The sequence below is a fragment of the Hyperolius riggenbachi genome, chromosome 9, assembly GCF_040937935.1.
Source record: "Hyperolius riggenbachi isolate aHypRig1 chromosome 9, aHypRig1.pri, whole genome shotgun sequence".
Taxonomy (NCBI): domain Eukaryota; kingdom Metazoa; phylum Chordata; class Amphibia; order Anura; family Hyperoliidae; genus Hyperolius; species Hyperolius riggenbachi.
Genome location: NC_090654.1, coordinates 57,973,922 through 57,990,338, shown reverse-complemented (window position 1 = coordinate 57,990,338; position 16,417 = coordinate 57,973,922). Strand labels below are relative to the sequence as shown.

Here is a 16,417-nt window from a genome sequence, read left to right as displayed (position 1 = left end):
CCTCCTCCACCACCAACACCACTCCACCTCAATTAGTGGTTTAGGTTTAGGAAACCAACTTTTGCTTTAATTACAGCCTTGAGTCTGTCTGAATGTTGCTCTCTACCCATGTTGCGCATCTACACTGTGCAATACTTTCCTACTCTTCTTTACAGAAAAGTTAAAGCATAGTCAGATTAAACAGTGGATGTTTGAGGGCGCCAACCATCAAGTCATTCAACAGATTTTCATTTGGGTTTAGGTCTGGGCTCTTACAAGTCCATTTAAACTTAGGACAACTGTAGTGAGAAGAATATGGAATCTGCCTGTCACAGGAAGCCCTTGTGGCTGACCGCACTTAGCCTTCTAAACGGTGCCAGCGCACAGATCGTGCGAACTCTGGTCGCAGTCAATGCGCAGGAACCGTTAAGAATTAGCCGCAGACAACTCAGAAGGGAGCCTGTGAGACACGGGTGATTACAACGTCACCTACTGGTTCAGAGTAAACTGCCACCACCGCGGTTACTATGGGACCGTGGGGCCCACTAACTGACTGACTAATCCTGCGAATAAAACGGTTAAACACACGATATTCTGTCTAGCCAACAACAAACAAACAGTAGCGTATCTTCAGAGACCCGGGATCATTTCTGTGTGTGCTGATAAGCAGGGTAGCGAAATAGTGAATGACTTGGGGAAGTCGTTTATTCACGCAATATAAATAATTAATATATACAGACAATTATGAAAATCAACAATTATGAAAACAGTAATAGCCAGTATGAAAAATAAAAGAAGGGAGAAAAATACTTAGTTCCTGGAAAGATGTCCTGTTTGTGGGAAAAAATCAGAGTTCTGGTTTCCAATCAAGTTCAAGCAAACGGTTTCAAGTTCTTAGAGTTCTTTGTTCAGATGGGTCAGCAAAATGGCCACCAGCCCTATGTCCTCTGGCTGGCAGCAGATTGTCATGAAGATGGTAAAGGGAGGAAGATCTTCTCAGGCAGCTCATTCACTTTTAATGGAGATGAGCTCAGAGGCGGGCTTCCAGAGTCGGCCCCCTAGGCCGGACTATGGTAATCACACCTGGGCAGGGGCTTTTAGCAAACCCATAATCCTGACAGGTTCCCTAGGCCGACCTGCGCGGCCGGCACACAGATAATAATTACATATTCTCGATCCCCAGAACCTACCGATTAATATGATATCAAACTTGGGCATGTTTGCATGCCCGGTTACAAAACGGTGGAATTCCCAGCGTTCTGGTTAGGCTAGGGGCCCAAATTTAATATCAAAACACTCACAAGCTCCGGACCAGCAGAATGATATAACTTTCACATTTCTCCGATGTATGGTACTTCTAAAACATGCATAAAGATCATAACTCTATGTTTCCCTATCCTGGCTGAATGGTTCCGCTAAGTCTGCCCCCTGCTGGGATTAGCTTCCTTGGCTCTGAAAAGACTCCTGGTTTGTTAATTAACATCTCCATGAGATCAGCTAAGTGTCACCTGGTTCCCAGAGCCAAAAGGGAAATTGTGCCTTCCACAGGGAATATGTCCCAGCTAATTAACAGCTTCCCCCCAGGCTGTCACTGTAGCTTAGGAACAGCTGGGGAATCTGTCTTAGCTGAGGGATACTGTCTGAAGCGCAATCGATGCAGGAATCGAGTGCGATCGTTCTTTACTTCACGGGCGGTGCCAGGACGCGCCTGCGTCCCCGCAACCGTCCGTGACACTGCCATATTTATTTCCTGGCAGTAGCAGCCCTGTTAATCAATTTGGCTGCAGTAGTTTCTGAATAACACCAGAAACCAGCATCAGAAACACCTGATCTGCTGCATGCTTGTTCAGGGTCTATGGCTAAAAGTATTACAGGTAAAGGATCAGTAGAACAGCCAGGCAACTGGTATTGCTTAACCACTTCACCACTGAGGGGTTTTACCCCCTGAGCACCAGAGCAATTTTCACCTTCCAGCGCTCCTTCCATTCATTCGTCTATAACTTTATCATTACTTATCGCAATGAAATTAACTATATCTTGTTTTTTCCGCCACCAATTAGGCTTTCTTTAGATGGGACATTATGCCAAGAATTATTTTATTCTAAATGTGTTTTAATGGGAAAATAGGAAAAATGTGGGAAAAAATTCATTATTTTTCAGTTTTCGGCCATTATAGTTTTTAAATAATGCATGCTACTGTAATTAAAACCCATGAAATGTATTTGCCCTTTTGTCCCGGTTATAAAACCGTTTAAATTATGTCCCTATCACAATGTTTGGCACCAATATTTTATTTGGAAATAAAGGTGCATTTTTTTCAGTTTTGCGTCCATCCCTAATTACAAGCCCATAGTTTATAAAGTAACAGTGTTATACCCTCCTGACATAAATATTTAAAAAGTTCAGTCCCTAAGGTAACTATTTATGTATTTTTTTTAATTGTTAATTTTTTAATTTTTTTTAATTACAAAAAAAAAAAAATGAGTGTGGGAGGTAATGAGTTAATTTTTTGTGTATAAGTAATTCATTTGTATGTGAAAAATGCTTTAGGGTGTAGTTTTACTATTTGGCCACAAGATGGCAACAGTAACTTTCGGACGCTTGGAGAAAGTACTAGGAGGCTGGGTACGTTTTTTTTTTCACAATGATCGCGCTGCTTAGCGGAAAAGCAGCGGATCATTGCGGGGCTTAGATCAACGAACGGGAATGGATTTTCCCGTTCATTGATCTCCAGGCGAGCGGCGGGCGGCGTGTTTACCCGCGGGAGTGCGCGCTAGAGCGAGCGGGAGCACGGGCAGCGGCGGGAGCGCGGAAAGTACGGATTTCTCCGTCCCTGGGGGGTTAAAGGATGGAAAAAGGGACGGAGAAATTCGTACGAGCGGGGGTAAAGTGGTTAAAGGATACATCAGAGCACTATAAAAAAAAATCCACTTACCTGGGGCTTTCTCCGGCCCCTGCCAGACTTCCTGTGCCTATAATGGCCGAAAACTGAGAAATAATGAATTTTCTCTTCTTTTTCTTATTATTCCATTTAAAATGCATATAAAATAATATAATTCTTTACAAAAGTTATTTGTGGTGAAAAAAACAATATATAGATCATTGCTGTGTGATAAGTAACAATAAAGTTATTGGAGAATGAATGGGAGGAGCGTGATGGGAAAATTGCTCTGTTTTTTAAGGGGGAAAAACCTGTGGTTGGGAAGTGGTTAAACTATTTTCAGACTTTAATATTTGTTTCAGTGCATAGTGTGACTTATGGTGCCCCATCTCCTTTTCTACTTTTTCAGGATTCTTTGCTCTCTTGGCCTTGTCCGTATACACCGGCGTGACCGTGAACTTCTTTGGTAAACGCTATGCAGATTGGCGCTTCTCCTGGTCCTACATTCTGGGCTGGATTGGAATCATTCTTACCGTGTCTGCAGGTATGTGACATCACCCAAAGCATTATGGGATGCTTCACTCTATTGTTCCATGTGACAAGCAACTCTGAACTCTCTCACGTTCTTCACACTGTCCTATTGTTCTCAGTGGGTGGGAAACTCTGGGAAAATAACGTTCTTTTTTCACGTGTTTTCTGTGTGCAGGAATCTTCCATATCTGTGCCTATGCCAGGAGCAGTCCTCAGGATGTGGGCAATGTGTCCAGTGGATGAGCTTCCCCCATGCATAGTTCCTGTCACCTGTGGCCCTGACGACCTGTCACACATCTCCTCAGAAGATGGAGCCACCCACGCTGTCCGTCTTTTCGTCTATTTTCTATTTTTCCGATAAAGATTTTATGAACAGACTTGCTTTTATACTGGCTGTGTTTAGCCAAGAGACCCTGTTGATCTGTAGGAGACAATTTGCTGATAATCTATATGAACTATGTCAATGTCACAATAAAATATAAACCCCAAGCTGCTTTATGGTTCATGCATCAGAAAAAAAAATTGTCAGAGTTCTGGAATAATAAACAGCAAACAGCTAGTAAAAGACGGTGTTGAGGGGTCTCTGGTCGATGAAATTCGGGTGACGAACCTCTGGAACCGGGAGAGGGAAAAGGAAACAGAAAACACCTGGAGTGCCAGATAGTGCAGTATTTCCAGGCAATTAAAGGGTACCTGAGATGGATGAATAGAAAAGTTTTAAACCTACCTGGGGCTTCCTCCAGCCCCCTTCCGGCTCATTGGTCCCTTGCCGTCCTGCTTCACTGCCTGGATCTTCTGCTATGGTTCCCGGTAATTTGGCCAGTCGGCACAGAATGCTCTTAGCAATAGGAGTGCAATGGGGCGCGCGTGGCCGGCCCGTGCATGCACACTATGCCCCGACTGGCTCAAGCATTTGGACCCATAGCAGAAGATCCATGAGGTGGAGGAGGACAGCGAGGGACTTATTAGCCTGAAGGGAGCTGGAGGAAGCCCCAGGTATGTATAAAACTTTTCTATTCATCCTTCTTATGATTACTTTAAATAATGTTTGAAACAAATACTGCTTATAAACCTGGGTTGCTGTTAGGTAACCACAGTATCAGACGGGTGAAAACATTCCATTCTCCACGCAGTTTGGGTATCCTCTTCAGGATATGTTGGGTCGCACTCCAATAAAAGTACCAATGGATAATTATCACAGGGGACACCCCTGGGGGGGAGGGGAAAACTATACACACAATGGGAGGAGGCACCTCAATGTACTATGCCATGGGTTAACTTGGGAAATGAAACAATCTTACCTCAGGTCAGGTTGGAGGTTTAGGTAATAATTTTATTGGACACAGGAAAGGACAACGCGTTTCGAGGGACCTGCCCGCTTCCTCAGGTCTACAGTACAGTGTCTGTGAATAAACATGCACAAGGGCTCACGGTCGCATGCTTAAAGGACTTCCGAGGCCAAAACGAAGAAAATTACACTTTACCTTTTTCTTAGCAGAATCCACGGAGGACGCCTTGCGCGTCCTCTGCTCTGTTCCGCCGTCAGTGTAGGCCTATCCGTTCCCCCCGGGCTTGCCCCAACCCGAATGGGTCGCATTGATGCCACCCCTAAGATGGCCACCGCCTTAATCCGCGGCTGCGCAGTACGCTTTGCCGCGATTGCGACTGCGCAGCCTTTAGCCCGCCTCCCGCTTCAGGAGGGTGCCGGGACCCATTCGCGGCGGGAGGCGGGCTAAAGGCTGCGCAGTCGCAATTGCGGCAAAGCATACTGCGCAGCCGCGGATCAAGGCGGCGGCCATTTTAGGGGTGGCATCGATGCGACCCGTTCAGGTGGGTCGAGGCAAGCCCTGGGGGAACGGAAAGGCCTACACTGACGGCGGAACGGAGCAGAGGATGCGCAGGGCGTCCTCCGTGGATTCTGCTAAGAAAAAGGTAAAGTGTAATTTTCTTCGTTTTGGCCTCGGAAGTCCTTTAAATAAAAATGAATTCAATGTATACCATAAAAAACAAATAAATAATAAAATAATCAATTGAGCTAATTTGAGTTAAGACTCCACCCCTAGTGGGGTCTATCTAAAATAACCTAGAGTGTCACATGGAAAGGGAATTCGCCCCAAACAGGGCACATGCATAGTATAAGGAATGCCATAAGATTAATTGATTCACATTAAAATCATATGTACATAAACACATGGGCCTCAATTCACTAAGCTTTATCAAACACTTTATCAAACGTTTGATAATTTACCTCATGGGTAAAATCTAATTTTGAATTCACTAAGGTGTTATAGATTTATTGAACGTTTTATCGATAAAACATTTAAAAAATCTATAACACCTTAGTGAATTCAAAATGAGATTTTACCCATGAGGTAAATTATCAAATGTTCGATAAAGTGTTTGATAAATCTTAGTGAATTGAGGCCATGTTCTGATTGAATGAAATGATTGTATTAACTGAACAAGAGGATTGTAAGAGGATGATTATAAGAGAATAATATGAACAATTAAAAAAAGGTGGGTAGGGCTGGAGGCGGTGCCACAAATTCATCATTTTGAGGAAGGAAGAGGCGTATATAGATGCGGTGGTAAATCGCGTATGTATTATTACGCTGCCAAATGACGGCTCACCCGGCTGCTGCTCAAATCCCCGGGGGCGCTAAATACTATTCTCCCTCTGAGATGTCGCAACTCGGAGGGAGATGCAATTCGGGTTTAGTCTTTAATTCGGAATAAGGCTTACGTGCCCTGCGCACTACAGCATTGCTGCTATGGTGGTGCCATGCGTCCAAACAACCTGCTTTGGGTAAATCCCACCCAAACCGTCATACAACATGAAACCCTTCTCATCACAGTTACTTTTCTTTGTTTTAGAATGCTGCTGGCTGTTAGACGCAATGAATCTGCCACAGGTTCTTAAGATAGGTGTGATTATACTGCAAGGAGCATAGTCAGGATGCACTGACCTCCAGCCATTATCTAGAAATCTATGATGGCTCTTCTTGCAAACGCCTGCAACTTTCTAAGGGTTACCAACACAGCTGGTTTACATTCAATAAAAACATGTTCCCCTACATGTAATTTACCATATCGTTAGCCTACTTGCTTTTGTATTAAATAAAATTCATTCAGAAACTTTTACAGTGAGGAGCACTTACTTTCCTCTGCTTACAGTCACACCGAATCCTGAAAAAAACAATCCCTTTCTGCTGTGTCTGCTCCCCCTTCTAACTGCAATTAATCGGGAAAGCTGTGCCGTAGTGCCACATGAAAGCTTCTCAGCAAAGCGAAACACAGTCTACTAACCTCTTCAGTAACTATCTAGCATATATTTAATTGTTTCTAGAAGTTCTACTGGCGTGGCTAGTCCTTTGTAGTAGTAGGGGATAATGATATTTTAACTGCAGATCCACTTCAAGGAAACACCCTAACATTTTAGATTAGCTAGATAAAGCTTAAAAAACAAAGTTATTATACAGATCTCAAAATTATTTTCGACCCCTGGGACATTAGCACCAAGACAGAATGTCTGCTTTTCTTCCCCTTATTAGGCCAATGTCCTTGTGCCAGTCTGTATCCAGCCCCTCTTACTTGTAAAACACCCTCACCTCCACCTCTGCCTCTTCTACATGCAACTGTGTATCATTCCCTTTTTCATGTGGGTGTCCCATCCATGTGCGTCCCTCTCTTCCCACCCAATTCCTTGTGCAGTAGCCTCCCATGGGCACCAAAGTCTTCTTCCATATGCAACACCCTGCTCATGTGCAAGCTTCCTGGGCCGTTTGCAATGTCCTTCCCAACCCCACCCCAGGTACACCTTACCTTCCAGATCAAAAATCCAGCTCTTATATGACTGTGAACAGGATAACTACGGGCCGAAATAGCGAGTGTTTATGAATACCAACTAACTAACACACTTGTGGCCAAAGTTTGGGCCTGATCTTCATTGTCTTACAAAAATGTATTATAAGGTGGCAACCCTTACTTGATTCACACCAGGTACAGCTAAAAAGCAAGTAAAATAGTGGTGTGCTATTGCAGAGGCATACACACACCTGCAGTTAGATCTTTTTGTCATAAGTTTAGAAATGCCTGGATATATTATAAAAATAAACTGCCTCGTAGGTACTGCATATAACTAGAGATGGCCCGAACTGTTCGCCGGCGAGCAGTATTCTGTGAACATCGGCTGTTCGCATTAGCGGTGAATAGCGAACATTTGGCGTGTTCGATTCGCCCCTTATACATCATCATTGAGCTAAACTTTGACCCCTTAGCTCACAGTCAGACACATGTCAGACAATCAGCTACCAACCACTCCTGGGCACCCCACCCACCTATCAAAAAACAGTTGGTCATATTGGATTAATTCTCTGCTGGCTGCTGACAGTGAGAAAGCATTAGCTAGGCCTGTGTTCTTGTTCCTCACTTGCTGTGAAAGCACTTCAAACAGCCCTATTGAGCTAGCACATCAGTCTCCTTTGGGTTTTTTTGTGTGACACTCCACAGCCCACTTTCACCCAGAGCTGTGTGCACACTACCGCTGCTGCTACATTAAGTTGCACGCACAGAGCCACTCCAGTGCATTATTATTTCACTGTATTCTGATAGTACTATTGTATCTCTCTGTGTGAGACACTCCACAGCCCACTGACACCCAGAGCTGGGCATAATGTGATTCCTGCCCTTTCAGGATTAAAATCCGACTTTGCGTCACGTTGCGTCAACTCCATAATTTTTGGTGAGACTTTTGGCATGTATCCCTCTCTGGCATGACCCTGTCCAGGTATTGGACCCCTTGAAACAACTTTTTCATCACTTTTGTGGCCAGAAACAGTCTTTGTAGGTTTTAAAATTCGCCTGTCCATTGCCAGATTCGCCAGATTTTTTGGAAGTTTGCGTTCGCCGTTCGCTAACAGAAAATTCTATGTTTGCGACTTCACTACATATAACTAGGAATGCTAGATTGGTGTTAATCGTCACTATGATCTGATATGACACAGATGAGGGTTGCAGGTGTTTGCCATACGATAACTGTTTGAAAAATAATCTAATCCTGGTTTGCTTAATCACACAGGTATTATTATCATTACTGTATTGTTATTGGTTTGCATAACACCATAGTACATAATGGGCCTGATCCAATTCACTTTTTGCTAAGTTTTCTCCCAGGTGATATCATTAAAATGTCTCTTAAGCCGGCATCGACAAGATAATACTCAGAATAAATTGACAGTACTTTTTTCACCTAGTTTTTTGTACCTTTCAATAGCAATAGAGTGCTGAAAAGTTATTTTGAACACAAGATGTAAATTATCGCCTAGGAGAAAACAAAAGAGGAACTGCAGCCAAAAGGAGGGGGGGGGGGGATAAATCAATACATTGCAAAGTGACCAGTTAAAAAAAAATAGAAGAGAGATCAAGAAAAAATTCGCCATGTAATGTGTTTATGTTGTTTAATCCACAATCAGCCTGCACGTCATCATCTTTACTACTGGCAGACATGAAAAGAAAAGACCGCACCAACTGCCATTATCAATAACCACACACCCTAACAATGCAATAGCCTAAAATGTTGGTTTTTTTTATATAGATATATGCACAGAGGGAGTTGCAGGTTGCTTGGTAGTTGTAAACAACTGTTATTTCCCACAATGCAACGTTGTTCACAGACAGCAAACTGTCAGGACCTAGGTGCTGACATCACACTGTGGAAGGGGTTTCACCACAATATCAGCCATACAGACACCCCCTCCCAATCAAGAAGGGTGCGCGGACAGGGCCCCGCATGCCCAGTCGGTGCAACTCACTGTCGGGTTGCACAACTTATGGAGCCATCAGTGGAATAGTATACGGAGGGGACGCGGAGGCACCTCATGGACTATGGGGGGACTGGAAGAAGCCCCAGGTAATTAAAAGGCTACAGGTGTAAGCACAGTTCAGGTGTGCTAAAACCCTCAAGAGTTATGGCTCGTAAGTAATACGAGAGGAATCAATGTATTCGCTCTCTCTCTCTCTCTCTTCTGAGAATTATGGATCAGTAGAAAGTGAAGAAAGTTTGACAGAAAGAGAGAATACAAATCCAGATCTGATTAATCACAGCAGACAGACAGTTAGTCACTCCAGAGAACCCCCTTTCGATTATTCACATGTGGACTCCAGTTCCACCTCAGCCCCAGGCCTTGCCTCCTGCTCTCCTGTCCTGATTAGCACCATCTCAGCCAGACTCTCTCTTACAGATCTCTGAGTCAAATATGACAAGCAGATTCTGCTGACTCTGACAATTCAGGAAGGAGAATTAAGGTAACGGAGCGCGGCAAACACTAGCTGGCAGCCTTTCAGCAAGTCTTACCATAAACTGTAGTGATGACGAGCAGAAAAGACTGAATGACACAAAACAGTATCAAACGACATCAATCTTCTGCTTCTGGGGCCGCAGATATCAAGCAATCTGCAGATATCAAGAACTCCTAACATCCTCATAGATCTTCTGTCCACGTGTCCGGACAACTCCTCAATGACCAATAACAGGGAAGTTACTTGTATGCTAATATTTATGCTGGCCAAGGCAGCTGCAGTACCGTGGCCCAGTCACTGCAAGGGGCAGAATTCTGTTGCCTCTTGGAGTTACTAGAAATATTTTTTTCTAATTTCAAATATGCACATCATGTGATTTTGAGGATATTTATACAATGTGTTTAGATCAGGGGTGTAAAAATCAAAAACAAAACCAACCGAAATTGAACAATGGGACCAAGTCACGGGCCAATCTTAATGTCTATTAGCCACCTCCCTCCCCTATAGTTCCCTGCCCCTGGTGTCTCTTCTCTCCCCTATACAGTTCCCTGGTGTCTAGTGATTCACCCTCCCCTATACAGTTCCCTGGAGTCTAGTGGCCCTCCCCTCCCTCCACTATACAGTTCCCTGGTGTTTAGTGCTTTCCCCCTCCCTCCCCTATACCGTTCCCTGGAGTCTAGTGGCCCTCCCCTCCCTCCACTATACAGTTCCCTGGTGTTTAGTGCTTTCCCCCTCCCTCCCCTATACAGTTCCCTGGTGTCTAGTGGCCCTCCCCTCCCTTCACTATACAGTCCTCTGGTGCTAAATGCTTTTCCCCTCCCTCCCCTATACAGCTCCCTGGTGTCTAGTGGCCCTCCCCTCCCTCCACTATACAGTTCCCTCGTGTTTAGAGCTTCCCCCCCTCCCCTATACAGTTCCCTGGTGTCTAGTGGCCCTCCCTCCCCTCTCCTACCTGTTGTACTTGTCTAATGCTTCCCTCCCCTTCCCATATGGCTTTCCTGGTGATCTAGGGCTTCATCTCCAATATAGTTTCCCTGGTGGTCTAGAGTGGGCCAAATGTAACACAAAGTGAGAAAATCACTTGGGGGCCAAATTGAATGGCTCTGCGGGCCAGATTTGACCCCCAGGCCAGAGTTTGACATGTATGGTTTAGAGGCAGTTTGCAAGTCCCTCCTTGTGCAAGTGCATTATATATTATAACCCTGTATGTTATTTTTACTTGCTGCTGATGTCCCTGCTACATTCTAGCAGAGGTTGCAGCACAGCATGCTGGGAGCTGCGTTCAGCAGCAGCAGCATCGCTGCATTGAGGCAGTACAAAACAGTGGTCATCCCTCCCCCACTGCCTTGCTAGTCCCACTCTTTTAATGGGAGTTTGTGTCTGCTGAAGTGGTTTTAAATTTTTGCTAATATAAGGTATCTTTTACAAACAGAAGCGCGCTGCCGTTGTTTCTGTCGATTGAATGCCAAAAGTTTTTACAGCTAATAATCTATACTATGTGCATTTAGCGATTTTACAGCTCGATATATTCCTATATTCCAGAGAACACCAGCTTTTATTTTTAACCAGCTCCCAACCGCCTAACACTGACTGACGGTGCGAGCGAGGCTTTCTGGGTTCCACCTAACGCCGATTGGTGTTAGCAGGGAGCGCGTGCTCGCTCATGCGCATGCTACCTGCGGATAAACAGAGTGAGTATCCATCATCAGCCTGCCAGCTCCGATCGTGGCTGGCAGGCTGATTTTCACAAGAAAAAAGGTAAAAAAAAAACGTGTACAGCACTGTACAAAGGACAGCTTTGTCACTTAACTGTCCGCAGGAGTGGGTCACAATCTAATCCCTATCATAGACATATGCCTATGTATGCATTATGTTGTGTATGTATCCCAACCTATGGCTAATTTGGGGAGGGAGGAGGGAATAAAATAAATGAGGGTTTTTTTTTGTTTGTTTTTAAAGAGACTCCGTAACAAAAATTGCATCCTGTTTTTTATCATCCTACAAGTTCAAAAAGCTATTCTAATGTGTTCTGGCTTACTGCAGCACTTTATACTATCACTGTCTCTGTAATAAATCAATGTATCTTTCCCCTGTCAGACTTGTCGGCCTGTGTCTGGAAGGCTGCCAAGTTCTTCAGTGTTGTGGTTCTGCTATGAACTCCCCCTTCCAGGCCCCTCTATGCACACTGCCTGTGTGTTATTTAGGATTAGAGCAGCTTCTCTCTTCTCTTTTACAAGCTGGATAAATCGCTCTCTGAGCTGGCTGGGCTTTCACATACTGAAGAATTACAGACAAGGGCAAAGCTGTTTGCAGGAAGAAACAAGCAGCCTGAAACTTCAGTGCATGAGAACAGGGGAAAAGAAACACACAAATGATCTCTTGAGATTCAAAAGGAAGGCTGCTTGTGTATGGATGTATTTTCTATGTGCGGACATACTGTACATCAACCTACTTCCTGTTTTGGTGGCCATTTTGTTTGTTTATAAACAAACTTTTTAAAACTGTTTTTAACCACTTTTAATGCGGCGAGGAGCGGCGAAATTGTGTCAGAGGGTAATAGGAAATGTCCCCTAACGCACTGGTATGTTTCCTTTTGTGCGATTTTAACAATACAGATTCTCTTTAAAGATCATTTTTGATTAATAAAAAAAATGAAAATGGCAGCAGCAATCGGATGCCACCAACAGAAAGTTCTCTTCATGAGAAGAAAAGGGGGTAACATTCATTTGGGTAAATCGTATGGCCGAGCAATAAACTGTTAAAGTTTGAAGTGCGGAATTGTGAAAAATCACCTGGTCACTGGGGGGGGGGGGGGGGGGGGGGTATAAACCACTGGTCCTCAAGAGGTTAAACAATATTTCAAACAGAGAGAACAGGCTCAGACTGATGTGAACAATCCAGATACAGAAGTAAATTGTGTTAGGGCTGGGGTCAAAACGGAAGGTAAATTATCAATATCATGATGAGTCCTGTGTGTTCTCCTGAATCTAATGTGGACTGCAGTAGGGACGGACTTCACTTCAGTAGGAATTGTGTTGATGGATGACTTTAGGGATACCATTAGGGTTAGGAGTAAGAATGGGGTTAAGATCAGGGCTAAGGCGGGCTTGGGATCACAAAATGGACAATGATTAGGGCTGGTTCTAGCTACAATAGGGCTCCAGGGTAAAAGTAACCTGGGGGCAGCCCTGACACTATCTCCACCGCTCCCACCCCTAACCATGGAAGCAAATTCACCCCCCCGGGCCCGTCCCCGAACCCCCCTTCCTCAACTTTATTGTGCTTCCTGGGGCCCCTGCTAAGTTTTTGGCAGCATTGCAACTAACCTGTCTTGACGTGTGCACTGCTCCATTACGCCATGTTCTTCCTTCCTCACCCTTGCAGGTGCGCCTCTTCTCAGTGACCCGACGCATGTTAATACTTAACCACTTTGGGACCAACACCCTCTGCCCCCTTAAGGACCAGAGGGTGCTGGTCCAGTAAACCGCCGCTTCCCGACCAATCGCAGCTAAAATCCGCCGCTCCCACCAGTCACGCCGCTCTGTCCCTGAAGCAGGCTGCTCTCTCTATGACGGCAGAGCGCTGTGCGCCGGTCACGAGCCGCTTTCATTGGCTCCTGACCCTGTCACTCAATGCAAGGCAATAGGAACGGCTTACAAAAATGACAGGGCCAGGAGCCAATGAAAACAGCTCCTGCCCGGCTCACAGTGCTCTGCCGTCATAGAGGTGGCAGGGCAGCACATTGCGGCGGGGACAGAGCGGCGACAGCGGCGGGGACGGGCGGGGGCGCGCGGTGAATGGGATGTAGAGTTTACTTCCGGTCAGAACCACAGCGCCCCCTGCCCGCCGTATATTTATACTGCGGTGGTCCGCAGGTAGTTAATGACATGTGCGGGGTCACCGAGAAGAGGTGTCCCTGTGAGGACGAAGATGAGAGCACACTGACTAATAGAGCAGCGCGCCTGCCAGGACAGGTGATTTGCTATACTGCCAAAAACTTTGCTTAGGCCCCAGGGAACACCAGACCTGGTGGGCCTGGCAGTGCTCAGGGGCTTTGGGGCAATTACCCAGGATGCCCCTATGGTAGCGTCAGCCCTGGCAATGATTAGGCCTGGGGTCCACTAGAGCTGTTTCAGCAACAATTTGTGCGTTCTAAGAACTCTTGTACACTACATGTGATTCTGATTTGCTATTTTGATGCAATTTTACATGCAATTTTTATTCGGCACTGCATGCTGCATTTTTTCTTGAGTTTTTCTTCTCGTGTTGATAGCATCCACGGAAAATCGGAACCACAAATCAGGATTGCGAATGGGATTTGCAGTGTGCAGGGGGCCTAAGAATCACTGGTGGTTCCAAGAGCGATAGGCTAATGAAAGCTTATGGCAGTGATTCCACAGGCGTGGTTGTGATTTGCCAAAATCGCAGTTGCTATGTCTCATTTCATCCAGGGAATACTCCTCCTCCAATGGCACTACAGCCTGATTTTAGCCCTGGCCTCCTTCAGTATCTAGCCCATCCATCACTGTTCCATCGCTGCCGGTTTCCGGTTATGTATCTTTAGTTTTTATTTGGCATCTTTGTCAACTTCATCTGCCCATTTCATTTTAGGTCTTCCAATTGGTCTTCATTTTATCCATGCTCCTTGTAATATTCTTACTTTCCATGAGCCAATTGCGAGTTCCATATACTGTTGCCTAAGTTGACTGCCGTTAATTCATTCTGATTTCCGAGGCTTCTCTGAAAGTTTCTTAGCAATTAGGTTTTTGGGGGGAGCAGGTTGTTAGCCTATTGCCCAACCCCCAGATGTGGAGGACCAGGGTATCCTGTTTAGTCTGGAACATCAGGGACCAAAATTGCTTTCCGTGAAATCGCTCTGGAATCCGCTGTTTTTTGTGGCAAAATCACTCTTAAAACCGCTAGTGGTTTTGAGAGTGATTTACGATCTCTAGTGGGGCGCAAGCTTCACAGAGAGCTGCTCTCACACCCTAGAGGCTGAGGTGATAGGCGTGGAGTGTATGGGGAGGATCTGATATAAGCCAGGTTCCCAACAGCAAAGCCTCTGTATACTGAGGCATTTGTCACACCTATCAGAGAAACATTTTAAGATAACATCAATCTTGACAGCACTAAACATAATCAGAATGCAGTAAAATGATACCACATTCTTCCGATAAGCTTAGGACATAAGTCAGATGTCTGTGTGCGTAGGCTAGCTCCACACCAGACACTAAATCAGACTATTTTCTGCAATGGAGATGTTATCTATAGGATCTGTGAAGACATGTCCATCTCTAATTTATCCATTGTCTCTGTTGGGGTAGCGAAATGCAAACTCCCATCCTGCACGACTTTTCCAGACACCACTTGGAAAACAGACATTTCTGCTGTGCTCTCTAACTGACGCAGAAGTGGATGGACACAGCGGATTGCACATCGGATCGGGTGTGACTGTCCACGTTGCCAGTGGAGTCCAGTGTGGACCTAGCCGGTGAATTAAAGTGTAACATTTTCATTCACTTTTCTTTCAGTAATAATTTAATGGGACCCAGAGCTGACAAAAATAAAAAGATTTATACATACCTGGGGCTTCCTCCAGGCCCATCACTCGGATCGCTGCCACAACGCCATCCTCCACTACACGCAGCTTCGGGAACCGGGTCCTGCCACTTACGTCACTGGGCTCCAGTCTACGCAGGAGAAGTGCACCCCCTGCCTATCTCTCCAGTGGCTGCTGGAGAGATACGCAAAGAGCACACTTCTCCTGCGTAGACTGGAGCCGACTGACGTGACGGAACCCGGTTCCCGAAGCTGCGGGCAGAGGAGGACGGCGTGGGAGCGATCCGAGCTGATGGGGCTGGAGGAAGCCCCAGGTATATATAAATCTTTTTATTTTTGCCAGCTCTGGTACACTTTAAAGGGAACTGAGCACATTCTCTTTCACTGGAATCTCTCCTGGCATAGAAGCTGCCATGTTCCCCCCTCCCCTTCTCACATTCCTTATTTACAGAAGTCAGAGATGCTATCTTGACACTTTGACGCACACAATGGCTTTGAAGAAACAGTCCTAATTACTCACCCCCTATGCTGATGAAAAGGCATTGTTTACCTCTTGGTAATTAGCTCAATAAAACAATTAGGTTCCTGAAGTCTCTGCGGTTGGGGACGGTTGGGCAGGCCTGCTGAAACAGGAGGCTACTAAAACTACTTTGAATGTAAAATACAAGGTAAAATTAAAGTTTATTTTAATAATGAAACAGATTGTCGGCATGCATTTTTCATGTACTATACAAATGTTCTGAGTGATAAAAAAGGTGCTCGGTTCACTTTAAGGTGTGTAGGTTGTTATCCTTCAGTACCCAATCCTGGTGGTGGGGATGCCACCTAAAGCTTCCAGGTACACTGATTTTCTGTTAGCGGTTCTCTCCCTTAGTCTTTAGAATTCAATTTCCACCACAAGGCAGCGGAGCTAGTTTTTGGTTGACCCAAGATTCCTTGATCTCTCACCCAAGAAGGTTTCTGATGGGAGACCAGCATTTTTGACAAATAGTAATATTGGACCTAGGTTTACCACGGGAGATGGAATATCACGGAAAGGAACATTCTGCATCCTGTGATTGCTCCAATGCTTCCGAACTCTGTCATTGGACTAAAATTTCCAAGTTGTGGTACTGCGGCATTTCCGTGGAATTCCAATTTTTTACGAGGCTGATTTCCAATTACTGCAGC

The 16,417-nt window shown here is 45.2% G+C and overlaps 2 protein-coding genes across 2 annotated transcripts in view; one reads left to right on the top strand and one right to left on the bottom strand.

The window, feature by feature from the left end:
* LOC137532404 (lens fiber membrane intrinsic protein-like) overlaps window positions 1-3,880 on the top strand; it is a 33,003-nt gene extending 29,123 nt beyond the window's left edge. The window contains exons 4-5 of the mRNA XM_068252856.1: window positions 3,270-3,404; window positions 3,567-3,880. Of these exons, the coding sequence (XP_068108957.1) occupies window positions 3,270-3,404; window positions 3,567-3,634 (203 nt within the window). The 3' untranslated portion in view covers window positions 3,635-3,880. The remainder of the gene's footprint in view (window positions 1-3,269; window positions 3,405-3,566) is intronic.
* GGA1 (golgi associated, gamma adaptin ear containing, ARF binding protein 1) overlaps window positions 1-16,417 on the bottom strand; it is a 468,858-nt gene that overhangs the window by 248,958 nt on the left and 203,483 nt on the right. The window lies entirely within an intron of this gene.